The sequence below is a fragment of the Python bivittatus genome, unplaced genomic scaffold, assembly GCF_059951505.1.
Source record: "Python bivittatus isolate LINGU-HERP-01145 unplaced genomic scaffold, Pbiv_v1 ctg000700_np1212, whole genome shotgun sequence".
Classification (NCBI taxonomy): domain Eukaryota; kingdom Metazoa; phylum Chordata; class Lepidosauria; order Squamata; family Pythonidae; genus Python; species Python bivittatus.
This window is the reverse complement of record NW_028277098.1, coordinates 313,601-335,545: the sequence shown is the minus strand read 5'-3', so window position 1 is coordinate 335,545 and position 21,945 is coordinate 313,601. Positions and strand designations below refer to the sequence as shown.

Here is a 21,945-nt window from a genome sequence, read left to right as displayed (position 1 = left end):
TTGCCTGCCCTCTCCACTCTTTGGTTCACTTCCCCGCAGGCCAAGGCACATATATTCAATCTCTCTTCCCCCTCCCCAAACATATCCAAACCAAACCAAAAGTCCTACAACCCATCTCATCTGCTCAAGTACTTGGTGGTTTCAGGGGGTCAAGCCCCTGTGGGAGAAAAATACCCAGGTCCTGCCCATCACACCAGCCCCTATAAATGGAAGAAAATCACACCTCTAGAAGATGGAAAGCCCAGGACAGACAGAGCAGCCACATCTCCATGGACAACGGTCCAGGAAGGAGATATAGAAAAAAACGGTCTGTGCATCTGCCATGCCTGCTGCACCTGCTATAGTCACCACCCCCAGCATCTTGCAGTCCATGATGCCAGCCCCCACCGCTCTGCGATACCAAGGCTTCTCAGCCACAGCCCCCTTCACTAGGCCTGGCAGCTCCAGCAGGTACACAGGCCCCTGCATTGCCATCAGTGCCAAGGAATGCCTCCAGCCCCCAGATTCTAGCACCACCACCAACCTCCATGCCTCCAAGGCCACCATGAAGATCACCACAGCCTCCATTGTCTCCAAGGCTGGCACCTTGATCTCCATGACCTCCGACTTTGCAATAACAATGTCCTCACCTCCCACTCTTCCCCCGGTTCTAGCAACAGCAGCTGAGACTCCAGGCTTTCCCAGGACTTCACAGCAGGCCAGGGAGCTGGTGAGCACTTACTGGCCTCCCAGTTCTCCCCTCTTGATGTTAGATGGGTAACTAACCCAACTGTGGTGATCTTGGGGCTCCCACCCAACAAAAACAACAAAACAAAACAAATACACAATCACACCGAGCCCCCATTAACAAACAGCCCTTCCTGTTGCCATCTTAGATATGACCGTTTGTCATGAGCTGTTACAGAAAACCTCAAGAATATGCTTGAGAACTGTGTGCTCAAATCTATCATTTTTTGTTAAATATATTGGTAAAATCCCTTAAGTCTCTAAGTCTCAGAAGTATGCTTTAGGACAGCATTTCTTAAGTTTTTTGCTCTCAGGACCCCTTCCCACTTTAAAAAATTATGGAGGACCCCAAAAGACCTTTTATTTGTATGGGTTATGTTTATCAAAATTTACTGTATTAAAAATTAAACTTGACACATTCATATAATATTTATTTATTGAATCATGTAAAAATAACAATATTAAACCCATTAGATATTAATGTAAAATATTTTTCATGAAAAAATGCTATATTTTTTAAACAAATAAAAATAGAAATGAGAAGAGTGACATTGTTTTAATTTTTTGCAAATATCTTCAATATCTGGCCAATAATTTTGAAGTTGTGGACCTGTGAGAGGGTCTTGGATCCTTGGACCACACTTTAAGAAACACTGCTCTAGGGGCATGATAAAAGTCTCCTCAAAGAAGAGATGAATTTTAAAAATCATTAGTTTCTTTTACAACTCTGTTTAAAATCTGATTTCCAACCTAATTTCTTCTGAAGAGATTACCATAAAGAAGGCTGCACTCTAGAAAGCTAACAATCACTGCTTTTTTTGCAGGGTTTTGAAAACTCTTCTTAGAAAAACTTGGTCTGGAACTAAAATCCCAATCCAGGACAACACAGTATTCCACAGATGGCAGTGTTTTCTATGTTGTTTTCTCAAGGGAAACGTCAAGACAACCAACGGTTACTTTCTTCAGTAAAGCAATGAGCAAACAAATTTTGGTTTTATGTGCCAGAATAAATGCCAGATTGGTGCAGAAAACGGAGTAAGTAATTTTATGTTTTTATGAGGGTAAATAGATTTATTTTAGAATCTAGGCAAACGAAATACAAATACAGCCAATTCATCTATAATTTTAGTCCATGCAAAAACATTTTGTACAATCGTTTTATCCAGAAATCTACTGCTAAACTCTATTGCATTGAGTTTATTTGTCCCAGACTTATTTATTAATGGTATTTAATTAAAATATTCTGTTATGGCATCTTTTGGCAGCTGCAAGAATGAACATTTCATATTCATGTAATCCAGCTATTTTGTACTCCCACTGTAATATTGTGGATGTTATTTTTGGCAAACTTTATCAAATGATTTCAGTAATAATTAAAGGGAAAACATTGTTGTGCATGAGAAATATGTATTCAGGAAAGAACAGTAAGGACAATAGAAGTGCAAGTGCAAGTTTGGTCACATCCGTAGAAAACTATCCCTACTTGTGGGACCTGCTCAACTCCCCTTTATAAATAATACTCCCAAGTAGTGGAAAAGACTTGTTCCCTTCTCTCAGGGATAATGCCCTCTTACCAGAAGCATCTGAAAAGGCTTTTGGAGTAGAAGAGAAAATAATCATTCCAAACAGGACAGACAGATGGTTTTGCAATCAGCACTTCAAATGGATAAGAGCCTGATAGGAGGCATACATTCTCTGCATGCCATTGCAATAACACTTGGTTGCTGCTGTCAGTTTTTTAAAGTAGCTCCTTCTCTTCCTTGAATTTAAGTACCATTCTCCAAGGAAGTAAATACAGTGGCTTTTTTATTTAAGAAAACTAGGGAGTGAGAAAGTGTTGCCAGAGTTATGCACACCTGCTAGAAGAGTACATTACTATTATTGTAGTAATAATATGTCCAATAGTTTGGGACTTAAGTACCAAATTATGAGTTTAGGAAGAGATTAGCAGAAACATAGTTCTTTCAGCAGCTATCAACAGGGTGGGGATGGAGATTTTCCCATTGCTTTTGAAAAACATAGTGCTCCAGTGTGATGCAATTGTATTGTATATACAATCGATTAATTATAAAATACAGAAAAGAAGTGGATAAAATAACCAAATTTAGCCCAAGATACTTAATGAAGCAAAGCAAATGAATTCATTAATAATAATGATAATAACAATAATAATGGTAATATATTGTAACATAAGTTAAAAAGGGGAAAGGAAAAACAAAGGAAAAACAAAAATTATTAAGAAACAACAGTCAAAGGCAAGTTAATAATTGCTAACATGAAGGAACATTAAAAAAAAAAAAGATTTGCCAATAGTTTAAGTCCCACTTCTATTAATTTGGATAATTACTGGCCAGTCTTCTGGAGAAGGTGATAATACTTCACTTGCAGAGGATCCTGGGAGAAATTTATTTTCTGGACCCATTTCAGTCAAGTTTCAGGACTGGCATGAGATGGAAACATGTTTGGTTGCCTTAGTGAGTGATCTTCGTTGAGACCTGGAGGAAGGGAGTTTGCTCCATCTGGTCCTAGTAGTCCTCTCTGTGGCATTTGATACCATCAGTCATTGCATCCTCCTGGAGTGCTTGCAAGGGGTGGGGATTGGACACACTCTTTTGCAGTTGTTTTGCTCCTTAGCAAGTGGCTTCAGTTGATATGCATGGGGGAAGAGCAGTCAAGGTAATGGTTGTTCCAGTGTAGGGCTTGGACCTCTTTCCCATGCTATTTAACTTCTATATAAAGCCAGTGGAAGAGGACATCTATCAGTTTGGGGGGATTATGCTGAGATATACAATTGCCACCTAAGGCTAAGCCAAGAAATTCCAACCCTGTGCCTGGAGGATGTGAGGGTCTTAGATGGATCAAAGTAAAATCAGATTAAGCCCCTGCAAGATGGAATTGCTGTTTGTTGGTGATAGATGGCTGGCTCCAGTTTTAGCTCTTAATGAGATCACACTCTGCATTAGGAGTAGTTGCACAATTTGGGGGTGCTTCTGGACTCATGCCAGTGATGACTAATGCCCTTGTTACCTCACTGTTAGACCACTGCAATGAGTTCTACATAGGCTGCCTTTGAAGACAATCCAGAAACTTTAATTGGTCCAAACTGCAGCAGTCTGCCTGTTAACTGGAGGTAACAGATGTAACTGTGTAACACCTATGCTTTAATTGCTACACTGGTTATCAATTTGTTTCCCAAGCCACATCACTAATATATAGATTAAACAGATTTGGAAAAACTCTCTGTAGCAAAAACTGAGTTTACCAGATCATTATACTGTCCATATTTTCACAAACAGTAGAATATTGGTAAAGATAAATTATTAAATGAAGAATCCTTTTCTTAATAGAAGCTGATCTAAGTCAAAGTTTGTCCCTAAGGATGGAGTCAAAGGCAGGTTTCAGATTTATAAAAGCAACATATAAGCCTTTACCAGGGTATTAGGATCTTAACATCAGTACCATTAAATAGTGGGTTGGCCAGTGTCTTTAGTGCAGATGGTTCAAAGGTAAAAGAACTATATTCTCATGCATATCTCAAAATATTCTTTTAAAACATGGCTTTGATCAGCCCCTTGGTCATGTACAATTTTCAGCTTAAAATCTCAGTTGGGTCCTAACAGCCAAAATGAGAGAAATTTAGCACATGTAATTAAGGGTTCTAGTCATAGAATCATAGAATGTATAGAATGAAAGGAGCCTAGGGGAATTTCTAGTCCAGCCTATTGCCTGGTGCAAGAATGCACTATCACAGCACTCCTGTCAGATGACCATTCAGTCTTTGTTTAAATACTTCCAGTGCAGTGAGTCCCAAGGCAGTTTGTTCCATTGTTGAACAGCTTTTATTAGGATTTTTTCTCTGATGTCCAACTATTTTCTTGTAATTTAAAATCCAATGTTTCTTGTCCTCTTCTCTGGAACAATTATTAATATTTTTGTTTTGCCTAAAGGCAGTTTTCTAAACTACATCATACTGGCCATGGATAATTGTATGTGCATCATAGGGGTAAGATGGTCCTTAAACTAGATGTCTCCTTTGTCCCCAACACAAACTGGTGTCCAGGTTTATTCTAAGCTGTCCAAGCTTTCTAAGCTTTATAGATAACTCACTTCTCCCAAAACAATTCAAATGTACACAGGACTTTGTATATAACACTGGAATCCAGGAGTTCTGAATATTTTTTTCCTCTTCCTTCTAATCCAGCTTCCACTGTTCTAACATCCTAAGACTAAGAGTGATCTCAAGGAGACTCAGAAGGAAGCCATAAAACAGCTTAAACATCTGTGGTAGGAATAAAATCAGCATAAAACCAAAACAATATAACAATAAAATAATAGCTCAGAATGAAATAGCCCCCTTAATAAAAGAGATGGTCCAATCTAACTAGAATGCCCTCTGAAATAGTAATATTTTCAGCATCTTTCTGAATGCAATCAGGGAGGGGACCAGCCTGATTTCCACAGGGAGGCTGTTCCACAGAACCAGGGCTTCTACTGAGAAGCAACACCTCTCTTTATCTCCTGAAAATGAGGCACTTTGAACAGTTTCTTACTGAATGTTGTAATAGGTGGGGCTGATTCTAAGTGAAGCAAGCAGATGTGCCAAGCCATAAACCTAGGTGCCAAGCCATAAAGGGCATTATAGGCCAAAACCAGCACTTTAAATTACACACAGAAGCTAATAGGTAACCAGGGCAGGGCACATAGGAAAGGAGTAATATGGTCTCAGCAACAAATCCTATTAGCACACAGGCCACAGCATTTTGAACTATCTGTAGCTTCACATTATTACTGTAGGGTAATCAGATAGTAATGAGGACAAGAGTTACTATAGCAAGGTCCTCTTGCCCAAAGTAAGGCTGAAGCTGGGTGAAGGACCCTCTAGCCTCAGCTTCTACCTGTTGCACTAGCAGGAGCTGTGTAAAAGGATTCCCTAAGTCAGGAACCTGCTCCTTCAGGGTAGTGCCTACCTGTCCAGATATAACTGTTGTCAGTGGGGAGCCTCGATGGACAAATGGAACTTCTGCCTTGTTTGGGTTCAGTTTCATCCTTTCTGCCCCATCCAGACCCTGACAGCTTCCAAGTACTGAGAAAGTACATCAATACATCTTCTCTGTAGCCTGAGGGAACTTACTGATGATACTGTACTCTGAAGTGTAGGATGATCTTGCCCATGTTAAAGAGCAGAAGGAGGACCAACCCCTGTGGAACTCCACAAAGCAGGGGCCATGCAGTTAACTGCTCCTCCTCCTTCAGTCCTTTAGATTGAACCTGCCCTCTGAGAAAAGAGACAGTGCCTCCAATCCCCAGTCCCATAAGACAATATAGTAAGTTACTCTGTTTATGGTATCAAAAGCCTCTGAGAGATCTAAGAGGACCTGCATAAGTGCACTTTCCTCATCCAGGTCCCAAGAGAGAGTAACTAATGCTGTCTTTGTCCCATGCCTGGGCCTAAACCCTGACCTAAAAGGGTTTGGATAATTCACTCCTCTAGAGTGCTCCGTAATTGATCCATCACCATGGTCTCAACAATCTTCCCTGAAAAGGGAATATTGGAGACCAGCTGATAGTTATTTAAAGCCCCAAGGTCCAGAGAGGATTTCTTCAGGAGGGAAACACTGCTACCTCTTTAAGAGCTACTAGCAAAGTTCTGTAGTAAAAAGGCTTTGACAGCCTCCTGGATCCAAACAGTCATGTACCCCTGGTCCCCTGGAAGAGCCAGGCTGAGCATGGATCAAGCCCACAAGTGGCAGAAGATAGCTAAGAAAGCACATTATTCTTTGGAGTTCACTCGGCAAATAAAACAAGACACTGCCCTAGTCACCACCACCACCAAAGACCCTGCCCATGAGGACTCAATAATATTTTTTTGTTTTCTACCACTAGTACTCTCGACATAATTTCTGTCACTTCATTTCCTGGAGGTCCTCAATAAACCAAGGATTCAAGTAGGATCAGCCTGAAGGAAGAGGCTGCTTGGGAGAAATCTCATCCAGTGCATAACTTGCTTCATCAGACACTTGGCCTACTAGATTCCAGACATCCAGATCTATTAGGCATTTGGGGTGGGCCATCTGAATGCATCTGTGTGCCCTGCAGATGTCTCAGGTTGTAGTCAATCTGAGATCAGTGTGTAATCTGATAATAGTGGTGATGGAAATTCTCTCTATATCCAGATCACGTACCATGTCTGAGGCAAGAAGAAGGTATAACATATGACCCCACATATGCATTGGGCCAGAGGTTACCTGAAACAAGCCCATAGTTACTTATGATGAAGGCCATGAACTCCTGGGTCTTACCTGATCCAGACCCCAAGGTATGGAGGTTGAAGTTCCCAACCTCAAAAGGCAGGAGGACTCTACCATGAACTCAGTCTCAGAATAAAAAATAATCATGAGAACATTTCAATTTTTAATTATGTAGGATGTTTGCTTGCTTTTTCTGTAGTTCACTGCCTTTGGATTTATTTTTCCTATATAAACTTTTTAAAATGAATTCCCAGAGATTTGGCATTGGATACCCTGAGTTTTCTGCGGCAGTTGCATCCTGACATTGGATGGGTTATGCTTGCCTGGAAGGGTTATCAGTTTTACTGGCCATACTATCAGCTAGGAAAGAGTTAACCTTTTTCTGAGGACTTAAAATTAACTTCATGATTTGTCCATTTTTAGTTAAAAATAAGGTTCTCTTCTCATTTGTATGCTAGCCACAACATATGTAATCCTTATTGTCTTTGTTTTTGTCACTTTTGCATTATACATATTTGTTATGTGTATGCGTATGTGTGTATGGTTTTATCTGGAATTAATTTTTCCAACTTCAGATTCTAGTTCACAATCAGAAAAAAATACCAACAGTGAATTAAGTAATATTTGTCTCTAAAAAATATTCATAGTATTTATCTTACAAATATAAAATGCAATAATCCACAGAATTAAAGAGCAAGAATGAAATACTTAACAGTGTACTTTTAGAGGCCTGGGAGAATAGCAGGATCTGTCAACTGACTAAGCTATGTTTGTACCCAGTTAGCTTCCATAGGAAGAACTTTTTGCCAGTGAACCACCATAATAAAAATGGTACTTTCTTTTTCTTTTTTAGTGCTTGGAAATGCCCAGGAATATGGGCTCCCATGCTTGCTGATCCACTGAAATTTATATTCATTATATTAATATACCAATGTTCCTTCAGAAACTCAAGGTGATATGTATAATACTGTAGCCTTCACATTTTGCTACAACTATCCTGTAGGGTAGGATGGGCTAAAAGACAGTGACCAGCCCAAAGTTCATATACTAAAGTTCCATTTTTATTTTATTAATTACACTTATTTATTAAACTGTCCTCCAGGAGTTCAAGATAGCTTATATAGGGATTGCCATTTTATCTCCACAACAATAATACTGTACTGTGAGGTTAACTGAGCTGAGAAAATGATTGGCTCAAAATCAATCTATTGCATTTCCATCTTAACATAACTATTTTCTACCCATGTTGAGAGTTCTAGATAATATTTCAGCTACTCCTTTGAAAGCAATCTATAAAATCATTCTATGAAACATTAAAACGTCACTTGTTAGAAACAGATATAAAATTAATATAATGATCTAAATAAGCAAATCTATTTTAAAAACCTAACACACTTCTATATGGCACCATTTCCACTTTAATCCTTTCAGAGTGTTTTGAAATTGGCAGTCTGATCTAACAATATTAGGTGGTGCGATCATCTCCCCCTCCCCGAACTGCAAAAGAGTCTTCATTATCTTTTTGTCTGTGAGATGAAGACATTGATCATAAAATGTCCCCATTTGTGAAAAATCTAATAAGGGGTATCCAGGAATAGGTACTCTTCAATGATATATACCCATGAATTGCCATAGGGTGAGATTGTCCTGACTCCCTGGAAGATTTTAATTCAAAGATGATGTAGAACCCAAAGCACTTGTGGATTTCAGACTTGCAGATGAGTATGCCCACAGCAATGCATTGTGATGCCTGGAGTCCGATGGGAGGTTTAGATCCCATTTCTGTAAGTCAGATCATAGATAGCCAAGAATCCAGAACCAGAAGACTGAAAACACAAAAAAGCCTACTCAGTAATACTGAGACTATTTAGGTGCAAAGTCTTATTCCCAAATAGTTGATTAGTGTTCTCTGAGTAGCAGCTGGTATGTTACAGATGCTCCAGTGTCAGAGATGTAAAAACCTTCACATGAGAGCAGACCTGGAACGATGATTGTATTGGCCTTGCTGTTCTGTGGTTGTATCTTTGTTTACTAGTCTGATGTTGGACTTCTTTGCATGCTTGTTGTTGATGGCCCAGTACTATTGTCTTGTTTCAGTTCTGTTTCTCTAGTACTTATAGTGTTTCATTTTCTCTTTTGTTCTTTATATTGATTTTTTATTGTCTCTATGATATGATCTATGGACTTTTACAATGTTGCTTTCATGTCAACGGGCCTAAAGCCACTACAATACCTGGTTCTCCTTCTTGTTTATCTAAAATACCATCCTTGTATTGTCTGCTGTAATTTCCATTTTATACAGAAACTGGAAAGAAAAGATCAAGGTTCAAAGAGACATAAACATGGATAATAACGCCAGAGAATTAGTTTCAAAAAGCAGCCATAATTCCTTACCATAATTGTTTGTTGTGGAGCTTTCCACAGTGTCTGTCTCATGAGACGAGCCAGAAGGAGAGAATGACTTCATGAGAGAAGAGAAAAGGAGAAAAGGGGAGTGTAGCACCAATTTGTCTCTTGTATTTTAGTGAGACATTAATTCTCACTAAAAACATTTGTATTGTCTGATGAAGAGAGATAACAGCACTCTAGCAGTGGTAACATTGTGATTGTGAAAACTGATAAAGGTATTAGTTTTGAATAACTTTCATTCATAATAATGAATATTGAACTGATGCTGCAGTTAGTAACATGTAATGGAATAGTCATTCATATCCTGTCCTACCCATAAATATAACTGTACAGTTAAAGTTCTGTAAAAGGAGCTTATCTGCAACCAGAGGGATAAGCAACAGGGTTACTACTATCCAGAAATCAAGCAAAGCAAAAAAGTTTTGTTGTAATTCCAAGTGGGTCAAGACAATACAAAAGAGAGTAGAAATCTAGATAACAAGGGAATATAGTAATTCAAGGATTCAGCTGGAGACTTTAGGTGTGGGAGTGCCTCCATCCAAGAGCCAATACTTTCCATGGAATTTATTAAAAAAAGAAAATTCCAATAATTTCCAGTATAATTGTTTTTGCTTTTAGCTAGTCAACCATGTTGCTTAACATACCAGGAGAGGAAGCCTGTCATAACCTTCTTTCTTTATTTCCAAATGTACATGAATGCTTAACATACAAGTCTTTTAAATATTTATTACCTTTAAAAGACTGTATTTTGCATGGTTGGTAAACTAGTTTAACATGAAGGAAAAGCCATGTTTGTGGAAAGCAAGAATTTGACTAGTCATTTTTCAAATGAAACTTAAAAAAAAAATCTAAAGAGAGGAACTCTTCTGGGAAGGTTTTTGTGTGACTGCTGCCTCCACTATCAGAAGGAAATTAGACAGGAATTAGAGCATATGGAGGATTTCGCAAAGATGAAGGAAAACTATCAGGGTTGTTAGGAGAAACAGTACAAACTTGAAATCCTATTTGCCAAGTTCCAACCGCACAACTGAAACACTAATACTCTCCGTATCAATTTTGGCTTCAGATAACTTTATCCAAGCAGGAGCAAAAAGCCCAGTGAACTTGTTTCTCATTTCTAGATTCTATATTTCCAGATATTATAGATACACAATCAATACTCTAACAACAAAATAATAATATAAATGGAATTTTAAAATGATACTGTTGACACACACACACTGTACAATAGTCTCCTGAAACAGCTCGACAATAAGATCTCAGTCATAAAGCAAAATCATATGGATTACAGAAACAGAAAAGAGTATATTAAGCTTATTATCCCCTTTTTTTTCAATAAGTTAAATTTAGTTTGCTTCTCAACTTGATTACAAAAGGACCAGAATAAATGACAAGGAAAAAATTGTTCTAATGAGAAACAAGTACATTGATTTGCAGTCTGTACCCATCAAGTCACAGAGCAGTGTTGAATTTAAGAAAAATGTAGTTTCGTTCCTGTAGTTTATAATCAGCAATGGATCCAATACTATAGCCACAGAACAAAGTATGTGTGAATTGCCAGAATCTGACAATTCTATCAATGTTTTAAGTATCATTCAAGAGGTTTTAGTCTTCAATTATTATTGGTTCATCATTCAGAGGCTGTGGCAGATACATGCCTTGTGATGGCTGGAGGACAATGGGTTTGTAGGGGTTTCTTGCAGCTCTCTTAGCATCACAGGAGGAAAGCAGCTTGCGAATTTTTCTATGAAAAATGAAGAGAAAAATCTGTCAGAGAATGTGTTTTGCAAATCCCAGTCTTCCTTAGCGATCTATTACTGATTCTGTAAATTATTTCTGGATTTTTTTTGTTCATTTAGATTGCTTGCTCCTTAAAAAAAAGGTGGACCACAGTTAATGGAAATTACAATACAAAATTCTCTTTCCTGGAAATTTCACATATACCAGAAAATATACTGTGTTTCATATCTGTCTTCCTCAAAGAAGTTGCAGAAAGAACACATTTCCCTTTTCCATTTTATCCACATAATTCTTTTGTTACATGTACAGTAGATTATTCTGAGAGAGTTGAGGAGAGAAACTAAATTTCATGGTGAAATGATATTTGAACCCAGATTTATTCAGTCCTAGCTTCCCTTCCCTACTTGATTCCATCTTTCCTTTTCACCTTAATTTCCCTTTGATTACATTTCATTCCCTTTCAGCCCTAAGTAGAAAACAGATTTTAGAGATTATCAATGCCTGATGATCCAGCAGCTTTCTCTTATTTGTTGCAAATTAGAGCTATATGAAAATTCTTACACATCAGAATTTTTTCTTTGCTACCCCCCCACCCCAAATTTTTGCTGTGCTGCCTCATCATGACAGGAGGATGTTCCTGGGAGAGATGTATGAAGAATGCCAGGAGTGTATGCCAAGAGTATATATACCCAGCAGAGTTACCCAAGGCACGAAGATCATCCCAACTGCCCAAGCTAAAGGAAGCAGGAACCTATATTGGGCAGCAGGGATACAGGAAGATGTGGGAGGCTTTAGTGACAATGGCAAAGGTATCAATTCATACTGTGTGGGAAAAGGCAATGGTAAACTGCTCCTGTATTTTTATCAAGAAAACCACATGGGTAGAAAATATAAAATAATTGACAATATAGTGCTGGATGATGTGCCCCTCATGTTGGATGGCACTCAACATGCTACTGAGGAAGAGCTGAGGATCTTTCAGAGTACTATTGATGTTTATGACATGGCTAGATTAAAACTTTGGGACATCTAGGTCCTGATGCTGCCATACAGGAAAAGAAAATCTGAAGCTGCAAAGACAGAATTACAGTGAGAATATAGAATGTGAGAAGCATGAGTACAGGAAAGCTTAGCATAGTGAAAGATGAAATGAAACAACTACCAGTTGACATCTTAGGCATCAGGGAATTGAGATGGCCTGGATTGGACACTTTTGGTCAGGAGATCACACTATTTATTACTCAGGACATGAAAAACAAAGGAGAAGTGTTGTTTTTATAGTTAGGAAGGGTATAGTAAGAACACTACTTGGCTACAATGCAATCAATGACTGAGTAATACTGATTAGACTTTGTGGTCAACCCTTTAATATGACAATCATTCAAGTTTATGCTCCAATCACCAATGCAGAAGAAAAGGAGTTTTATGATAAAGTTCAGTTTGAAATCAACAGAACATGCAAACAAGATGTGCTGCTTGTGATTGGAATGCCAAAGTTGGAAACATTAAAGAGGAAAATGTAGTTGGATTGTCTGTCTTAGGAAATCAAGCGGAAGCAGGAGATTATCAATTTCTGCTGCTGTAATTATTTCTTTATAGATAACACTATCTTCAAGCAACTAAAATGATGCCTCTATACATGGACATCACCAGATGGAGTGCAAATCAAACTGACTATATTATTGCTAAAAAGAAGTGAAGGAGCTCAATTATAGCATCAAAGACATGGCCAGGTACTGACTGTGGAACAGATCATGAACTGCTCACGTGCAAGTTTCCAGTTAAGCTAAAGAAGGAGAAAGCCAACCAGTTTCCACAATATGATCTTCCATCATTTTCAAACAGTACATCAGGAATCACTTTGAAGTCGTGAACCTCACTGAGAGAGAACCAGAAGAACTGTGGAATGAACTTAAAGAAGTTGTTAATATGAAAAGAGACTGCCAAATATGAAGAAACAGAAGAAAGCAAACTGGATGTCAGAACAAAACATGGACATTGCCAAAAAGAGAAAAGAAACCAAAGCCAAGAAACACTAAAATCTCAGGAAGGAACTTAACAAAGGGTTTCAGTGAGGCATTAGATAGTAACCAATTCAAAGATCAAACAAAGATGGAAGGAGTATACTGAAATACTGTGCAGTAGAGATGTCATCCTTAGAAGATACTCCCTATTTACAAAAGCTAGAAGAAGTTAGACAAGCACTCCAGTCATTAGCAAGTTGGAAGACTACATGAACTCATGGAATACCCATAGAAATGCCCACAGAGAACAGCCAGTTTGGCGTAGTGGTTAAGGCGCTGGCCTAGAAACCAGGAGACTATGAGTTCTAGGCCTCCCTTAGGCTGGCTGGGTGACTTTGGGCCAGTCCATCTTTCTCAGCCCAACCCAGTTCCAAAGCATCTGGAGTACCACTTGAAGACCATTGGCACTGACAAAATCACCATCAGTCAGTTGCAAAACCAGCTTTACTTGGAACAGCTTACATCCTGTGATGATACCTTTAACACCATCAAACAACAACATCTGCCAATCCCAGGTCCTTGGGAAGGACTCGATAGGTGGATAAAATTCCAAATCCAGTCTAAACATCTGGCTATGTGACCAACAATAAAAATATGGCATTTTACAGTTGGATAACATCAAGCATGGACAAATTAAAAATGTTATCAGTAAAGAATATATCCAAAGAGTGAGAAAATTGCTAAAGGCAAAATTGAATGGTGGAAACACCATCAAAGCTATCTATACCTGGGCCATACTTGTTATATGATACACTGCAGGAATAATTACTAGACATAAGCTGAACTGGACAGTTTGGACCAAAAAACAAGAAAACTAATGACTATTCACTATGCATTACATCCCTGTAGTGATACTGATAGATTGTACCTGCCCCACAGAAATGGAGGCAGAAGTTTACTTCAAGTCAAACAAACTGTCAAAGAAGAAAAGCATGCATTGGCTGATTATGTGAAAGACAGCAAAGAACAAGCACTGATGCAAGTTAAAAATTGGAACTTACTGAATGTACAGGAAACAAAACATGAATATCAAAATAATGTAATAAAAACAAGAACAGAATGCTGGCAAGGAAAAGCATTACATGGTCAATTTCTACAAAAGATCAAGGGGAAAGTGGATAAATATAAAACCTGGCAACGGCTCACAACTGGAGCACTAAGAAAAGAAACTGAAGGCTTGATTTTGGCTGCTCAACAGCAAGCTATTCGAATTAAAGCAATCAAGGCCAGAATTGAAAAATCATCAAATAATTCAAAGTGCAGACTGTGCAAAGAAGCAGAAAAAACAGATGATCATATATTCATCTCGTGCAAGAAGATTGTACAAACTGATTATAAATAATGACATAACACAGTTGCCAAAATGATTCACTGAAATACCTGTAAAAATTATTATGTGCCAGTAATGAAAAATTGGTGGGAACATATAGTTGAAAAAGTAGTCGGAAATGAGCATGTTAAAATATTGTGGGATTTCCAAATACACACCAGATTTAACTGTGGTTGAAAAGAAGAAAGTGTGGATAATTGATGTGGCAATACCAGTGGATAGTAGAATAGAAGACAAAGAATTGGAGAAGATCACAAAGTATCAAGAACTGAAAATTGAAGTTGAAAGATTATGGTATAAAACAGCTGTGGTGGTCCCAGTGGTTATCGGCACACTGGGTGCCATACCAAAAAACATTGGTCAGCACTTAGAAAATCTGCACATTGATAAAATTTCCATTTGTCAATTACAAAATGCCACACTGCTTGGATCTGCACATATACTCATATACTACACTGATACATTACAACATCCTAGGTTCTTGGGAAGAAATTGATGCAAATGAAGGCCAATACCAGCTAAAGAACTGGTAGCTGTGATTTCATGTTGTTGTGTATATAATAATAATAAGTCAAGCAACAGAAGAAGAATCAGTCAGTAAAGGTTCTAACTAAGCTATGCCAGCAAATCTGGAGAATGACACAGTGGTCAACATTCCAATACCAAAAAAAAGACACTTAACAGAAAATGCAAACTATCATACTATATCCATAATTTCACATGCTAGCAAAATAAATCTTAGGATCATCCAATGCAGATTAGAGCCCTATATGGAAAAAGAGATGTCAGATGTTCAAGCTGGCTTTAGAAAAGGCCAAGGAACACAAGACATTATTGCTGATGCACATTGGATAAATGAGAAAGCCAAAGAACACCAAAAAGAAGTCACTGTGTGCTTCATTGATTATAGAAAGGCTTTTGATTGTGCTGATCATGTCAAACTATGGAATGTAATTAGAAAAATGGGAATTTCAGAACATCTCATTGCACTCATGGGAAACCTATATACAGGTCAGGAAGCCACTGTACAGACAGAACATGGTGAAACAGCTCTGGGTTGTAAAGGAGTGAGACAAGGCTGTATACTCTTCCCTTATTTATTCAACCTGAATAAATATTAAGGGAAGCTAGATTGGAAGAAGATGAACAAAACTGGAAGAAGAAACATCAGTAACCTGTGCTATGCTGATTACACTACTCTGATAGCTAAAAATGCAAAGGATCTACAAGGTCTAGGAATAAAAGTCAAGGAGTGTAGTGAAAAAATGGGACTAAAATTAAATATAAAAAAGACCCAACTATTGACAACAGATATAACAATCAGCCTTACATTTGATAATGAAGATATTGAAGTAGTAGGTAGCTTCTGCCTTTGTTTTAAGTAGTTTGGACTATCCCAGTTAGGTGGGGCTGCAGTGTTTTGTACCAGTAGAAACCAACTGTCATTAACAGTAGCTCTCCTTAACATGAACTTCAGTATTAGAATTATGGAAGCATAAATGATGGCTGCTGAGCCAACATCTGTGAGAGAAGGCTTTGTCTCCAATCAGACTTGGTAGAAAATACTCCTGGTTTTGTCAAAGCCTCTATAGGATAAATACAGGAGCATCCCAAGGCTGATAACTTGAATGACCAGAGGGAACTGAATTCCATCAATGATGGGAATCCCAATCCTCTCCAAGTCACAAGACCTACCGATCAGTCTTGTTCAGATTTAATTTCTGTTTCCTCTCCTGTATCCAGTTCCCAACCAGGGCCAGGCACCAGAACAGCACCAAGTCTGTAGGTCAGAAGAAAAGAAGAGAAAGGGAAATTTTGATTTATTGTAATTTCATATTTTAAGAGAAGCCAAACTGCACCCTTCTGGGAAAGCATCTCCTCTTGGGTGAAGCTAGAGCCACTCTCTATCTTCATGAGAACAAGATCCATCCTTGAAAATGACCCAAGAAAGTAGCTATCCCTCAATCCCCAATTCTGTTAATGAAATGTGGACTTCTGAATCAACAGAGCAATTATATCATGTAATATAGATAATTAGATAATCTTCCTTTGAGACATCCATGAATATCAGTTGTAATCTATTTTCTGGGCTTTCTCAAAAATTTAGGATGCCTTATCAAAAAAAAAAAAAGTCTCCTTCAGGATGCAGGAAAGCAGGTTTATTACCCTGGGTGGCATGTGGCTGAACTCCTCAGGGCATGAATAGTTTTTCTATTGACCACTTCTACATGACAAGAAAACTAAGAAAAGAGCATTTGTTAACCCTGTCTCCAAGCTTTTAACTGGAGAAAGCCTGGCCAATGATCAAGGATTCAGCCATGATAACAGGCCTAAATTCATTGTAATTTTTGAATTTCTGCAGAATTACAGCTGGAATAGTTTTGGAAACCAAGGCATCCATAGAAATGTTATTAGGATAGCCTCTAACACATGCTCCTCAAATATGTGCAGAAACTTCTGAATCAGATGAGATGACAGAAGGACCAGCTTGATGATAGCCAAATCACTCTGTATATTGCAGGTATCTTCCGCAGTTTGCTGAGTGGGCTAGTCCATAATCTTCTTGGATAACTTACATTGTGCTCTTAGCAACATCAGTTCAGAGACATTTTCATTATAGGAAAAATATGATTTTGTGTGTCCTTACTTATATACATCTGCAATGGCTAAGTAGTTGTCCATGTGTATTAGCAGATATGCTCTCTTAGGCACTGTCTAAATGTGAGCTGCCTTTTGCACTTCTATCACAAGATAGAAGTGAAATACAGAGGTAGTTTCAAAACTGCAATTTTACTGGTAATTTCAAATTCTGCAATTCTGAAATAAAAAGGCACGCCAATGTGTGAAACACCTATGTGCATACTGAATTTAGAGGAGCATCCATAGCCTTTGGTGATTTGCACTTTTAATTCAGATTTTCTCTGTCTAAATGGATTAATTCTTTCACAAAAAAACTGAACACAAGGAAGGTAAAATATAGGATGATGATTAAAGGGTGATAACACACCTTGCATATACAGTCATGTGAAAAAGAAAGTACACCCTCTTTGAGTTCTATGGTTTTACTATCAGGACATAATAAAAATAATCTGGTCCTTAGCAGTTCTCAAAAGTAGGTAAATACAACCTCAGATGAACAAGAACACATGACATATTACATCATGTCATCATTTATTTTACAAAAAGAAAGCCAAAATGGAGAAGCCATGTGTGAAAAATTAAGTACACCTTATGATTCAATAGCTTGTAGAACCACTTTTAGCAGCAATAACTTGAAGTAATTGTTTTCTGTATGACTTTATCAGTCTCTCTCACATTGTTGTGGAGGAATTTTGGCCCACTCTTCTTTACAGCATTGCTTCAGTTCATTGAGGTTTGCGGGCATTTGTTTATGCACAGCTCTCTTGATGTCCTGCCACAGCATTTCAATTGGGTTGAGGTCTGGACTTTTACTGGGCCATTGCAACACCTTGATTCTTTTCTTTTTCAGCCATTCTTTTGTAGATTTGCTGGTGTGTTTGGGATCATTGTCCTGTTATATGACCCAATGTCGGCCAAGCTTTAGCTGCCAGACAGATGGCCTCACATTTGACTCTAGAATACTTTGTGTCAGAATCCGCAGCAATCAAGATATATATCAACTAGAGGACTGCCTTATTAGTATAGTAAATGCTATGGTATACTGAAGTCGATTTTGAATCTGCTTTGGATTTCAAGAGATTTGTCTGTATTGGGGCTTGAACATTGTAGACCTGACATTTTGGCATACAGTTCATGGTCGGCTCAATGACTTCAAGGTGCCCAGGTCCTGTGGCTGCAAAACAAGCCCAAATCATCACCCCTCCACCACCGTGCTTGACGGTTGGTATGAGACGTTTGTGCTGATTTCCTGTGTTTGGTTTTCGCCAAACGTGGCACTGTGGATTATGGCCAAACATCTTCACTTTGGTCTCATCTGTCCAAAGGATCTGTGCCAGGAAGCACAGGGGCCAGATCCAGCTGTTGGTGCAGTGGAAACACTTCCCAAAAGCATACAGTGAGTGGGTAAGCAAATCCCACGTCAGGGCACCCAAACTGGTCAGAGACTTTTACAAAAGGCACCCCGGGAAACCAATGTAGGGGGGGATCTCTCTTCAGGGGGGCGGTATGTCAGATTCAGCCGGCACGGCACAGTGAACACCACTGCTCAGTTTCACCTAGTCAATTTCACCACCCCAGGCGCAAGCAGCGAAAAAGGGGAAGTCAGCCAAACCGTGAGTTAATTACAGCTAACTCTGTGGAGAGCAGATACATTGTATCACTCCGTGGAGAGCAGATACATTGTATCACTGCCGGCTTCCCTCAAGCGCCTCAGACAAAGGGAACCGCAGCGGCTTGGAAGCGCAGCAATCAGCGCGCAATTAAGAATTCCCGGCTTTACCTGCAGAAGGAAAGCCTAACAAACACAACAACCACACAAACAATAGGCAGAAATCAAGAGGACAAAAGAACCGGACTGAATCTGCCATTTGTGCGAGGGGGGATTACTGCGGGTAATCAGTAACTAGGCAACGGGGAAAGCGCGGGAACGGGGAACCTATAAAACACTATGTAATCTGTGCCAAGCCAAGCTTTGTTTGTATCTACCTACGTTACACTCTAGTAAACTTCTTTTGCTGAACCTGCGTGTCACGAGAGTTTCATTAGAGCTGAATGTGGTAAACCTTGTAAGCAGAGAGGACAAAAGCCAGGAAACTTGTCTATGAGATCCCTTCAGGGAGATAGATAAGAAGGAAGCAAGTTGTTAAGGAAACAAAGGACCTGAGCCAGACAAAAGAAGTTGGGCCTGAGCACATGGAAACCCTCACTCCAATCCCATCAACTTGTAAATCAACCAAGCAAAGACTTTTGGGGATAAAAGGGGTCCCAAAGCCTGCCCACTCTGAGTCATCTGAGCTGAGTCATCTGAGTCATCTTTGGATCCAGATTTGGCGGCTTCTATCCCTCTAGCTAGTGCCTGGCAGCCTTGTTGGGAAGGACATGGGTAAGTGTGGATGAGCGTGTGTATGTATATGAGAAAGAGCAAATATACCTTGCAGCCAGTAAAGTTTTGCTGTTACTTTAAATTCACTGGGTCTCCTTGTATTACAAAGAACCTCTTGTGCCTCAGAGTTCGTTTGGAAGTAATTTCTGTGTATCCTTCATTATTGACTATTGACCAGGGCTATGTGTCTTGTCTGCTCTAGCCGCACCTATCTGGAAAGCCCAGGTAGAAAGCAAGGGGGGCTGACAAGATCCATGTGCCTCAACAGGCTGTGTGTGAGTGAGTGACCATAAGCCGAACCTGGGAGCACCGTGTGTAACACAGAAAAATCATAAACATATATGTTAATATATTATTGTTTTATAATAATGTTATAACGTAATAACATATTACATTATAATAATATAACAATTATTTGTCATAAATAGGATCCTGTTCTTAAGAGTGGAACCTACTGTATCCTCTTTGCTATCCAACAAGCAATCTAGATAATTATTCAGTTTCTGAGGATCCATGTATGAGAAAATACTTTTAATATGCTGTTTCTTATTGAAAAGAGTGTCTGTGGATGTAGAATTGTACCTGTGTTACTATGAGTTGACAGAATACTACCAACTGGGCCACATCAAACACATGTACTGATTATTGTCTTAGAAAATACAGAGTTCTGATCCTTACTTAATACACTCAAGAAAGGAATATTATTTTCCATGATATTATTTCCATATGCTGTTTTTCATAGATGCTCATTCAACCAGTTGTCTGTGAATCAGGTCTGAATCTGGACTAGAGGCTTGTCCAAGTAAATGAAGCCTGACAGAACCAAAACACCAATATTATCTCGGGAAATGTTAGGGAAGTTCAATAAAGCCAAAACAAGAGCCCTAGATTGGTAATGTTTTCTGAGGTATGTTGGGAACCTACAATTTGATAGTCTGATGGGAATACAGTAGACTTCAGAAATATATGTATATATGTAAATACTGTATGTATATTATACTGTATGAATATATGGGTTTTCAAAAAGATATATCTTTGTTTTCCTCAGGCTTGTCTTTTGAGGCTCTTAGGGAAGAAGCTATCTCTCTCTCTTTAGCTGAGAAGTTAGAAAGCATCTGTTCACATTTTTTTTGGTAAGAACGCCTTACAAAGGATATAAATAGCATAATATAGGAAAACTACAGGGAGCAGAATGTCTATTTAACTTTGAAAGTTGTTTCTCCATTCTAGTGATAGAAATATTAGAGGTGAAACTACACCCCATGATAACAGGGAAGAATGTGTTTGTTGTAGTGAAAGTTATTGAGTGCTACTAAAGTGAAAATGATTGAAGCAAGAAGAAAACAAGGGGGAAAAGGCAGAGGCTTGTCTTTTTATTTTGCTGGATTGGGACTTATTTTGCTTTTGGATTAAAATGAATACTAGAAAAATTGCAAAAGAGGATAGAAGAGGCTCACTAGAACAACTTACAGAAAAAATAATTACACAAGATAATGCTTCAGAATTTTTTTGAGCAAATGGGAAATTAATTGGATACCTTTGAAAAAAGAATGGATGCAAGATTTGTAAAGCTAAGGGAAGGGATGAGAGAAGATGTTAAAAAGATGGAAAATTCTGTAAAACAAATATCTGAAGAGGTAAAACAAATTAATAATAGAGTGGAAATTTTAGAGGTCTGAGGTTCAAAGCAGAGAGATGGAAAGAGAATTGGATAACCTGGCTTTACTGGAATTGAGGGAGAAAGAATTCTGTTTGAGATTTAGAGCTGTTCCAGAGATTCCAGATGATAATATCAGAGAGTGGCTTATTAATGTTTTGGCAATTGTTTTGCATTTAGAAGAGGAAGATATGGAGATGGAAATCGATAAGATTTATAGAATAAATTCCAGATTTGCCAGGATGAGGAATGTCCATAGAGATATCTTGGTGCATTTTGTTAGAAAGCAGACAAGGGATCAAATCCTGCAGCAACATTTTAATACAAGACTGAAAATGGACAATACAGTTATAATTGTTTTGAAAGAGATTCCTATTAGAATTTTATATAAGAGAAAAGAATATTCCTTCTTGGCTGAAAAATTAAAACAGAAAAAGATCCCATTTCAATGGGATAAATTGGAAGGTGTGATTTTTACTTTCAAACAGCAAAGATTTAGACTGAATTCTGTCCAGTACACAACAGTTTTTTTAGAAAAATATAAAGGGGAATTGGAAGAATGGAAATGGGGTTTTTAGAGGGATCTAGACAACAACCACAACAGATGCAACAGGAATCGAAAGACAATACTGAACTAGGCGCTACAGGCATGGACTTTTCTAAATTTTTGGCCTGAGTATGGATTACAAATGTTTAACATGGAATATAAATGGAGCAAATGCTCCTCAGAAGAGGAAAAAAGTATTTTTAAATTAAATTAAATTTTAATTTAATTAAAATTAAAGCAA

At 38.3% G+C, this 21,945-nt stretch overlaps 1 protein-coding gene, 1 long non-coding RNA gene and 1 pseudogene across 8 annotated transcripts in view; 2 read left to right on the top strand and 1 right to left on the bottom strand.

Annotated features, from left to right (window-relative positions):
• LOC148214112 (uncharacterized) overlaps positions 1–21,945 on the top strand; it is a 70,224-nt gene that overhangs the window by 31,032 nt on the left and 17,247 nt on the right. For both annotated transcript variants that reach the window (XR_015798322.1, XR_015798321.1), the window contains one exon: positions 1,551–1,761. This is a non-coding gene — a long non-coding RNA (uncharacterized LOC148214112). The remainder of the gene's footprint in view (positions 1–1,550; positions 1,762–21,945) is intronic.
• MTA1 (metastasis associated 1) overlaps positions 1,199–21,945 on the bottom strand; it is a 155,768-nt gene continuing 135,021 nt past the window's right edge. For 4 of the 6 annotated variants that reach the window (XM_088153134.1, XM_088153130.1, XM_088153132.1 and 1 more), the window contains one exon: positions 1,199–11,127. In XM_088153134.1, the coding sequence (XP_088009260.1) occupies positions 10,989–11,127 (139 nt within the window). In that variant the 3' untranslated portion in view covers positions 1,199–10,988. Of the gene's footprint in view, positions 11,128–16,172; positions 16,258–21,945 lie in introns of all 6 variants that reach the window. The other 2 variants (XR_015798316.1, XM_088153133.1) reach the window with 2 other exon arrangements.
• On the top strand, positions 13,772–15,976 carry LOC148214113 (uncharacterized; annotated as a pseudogene).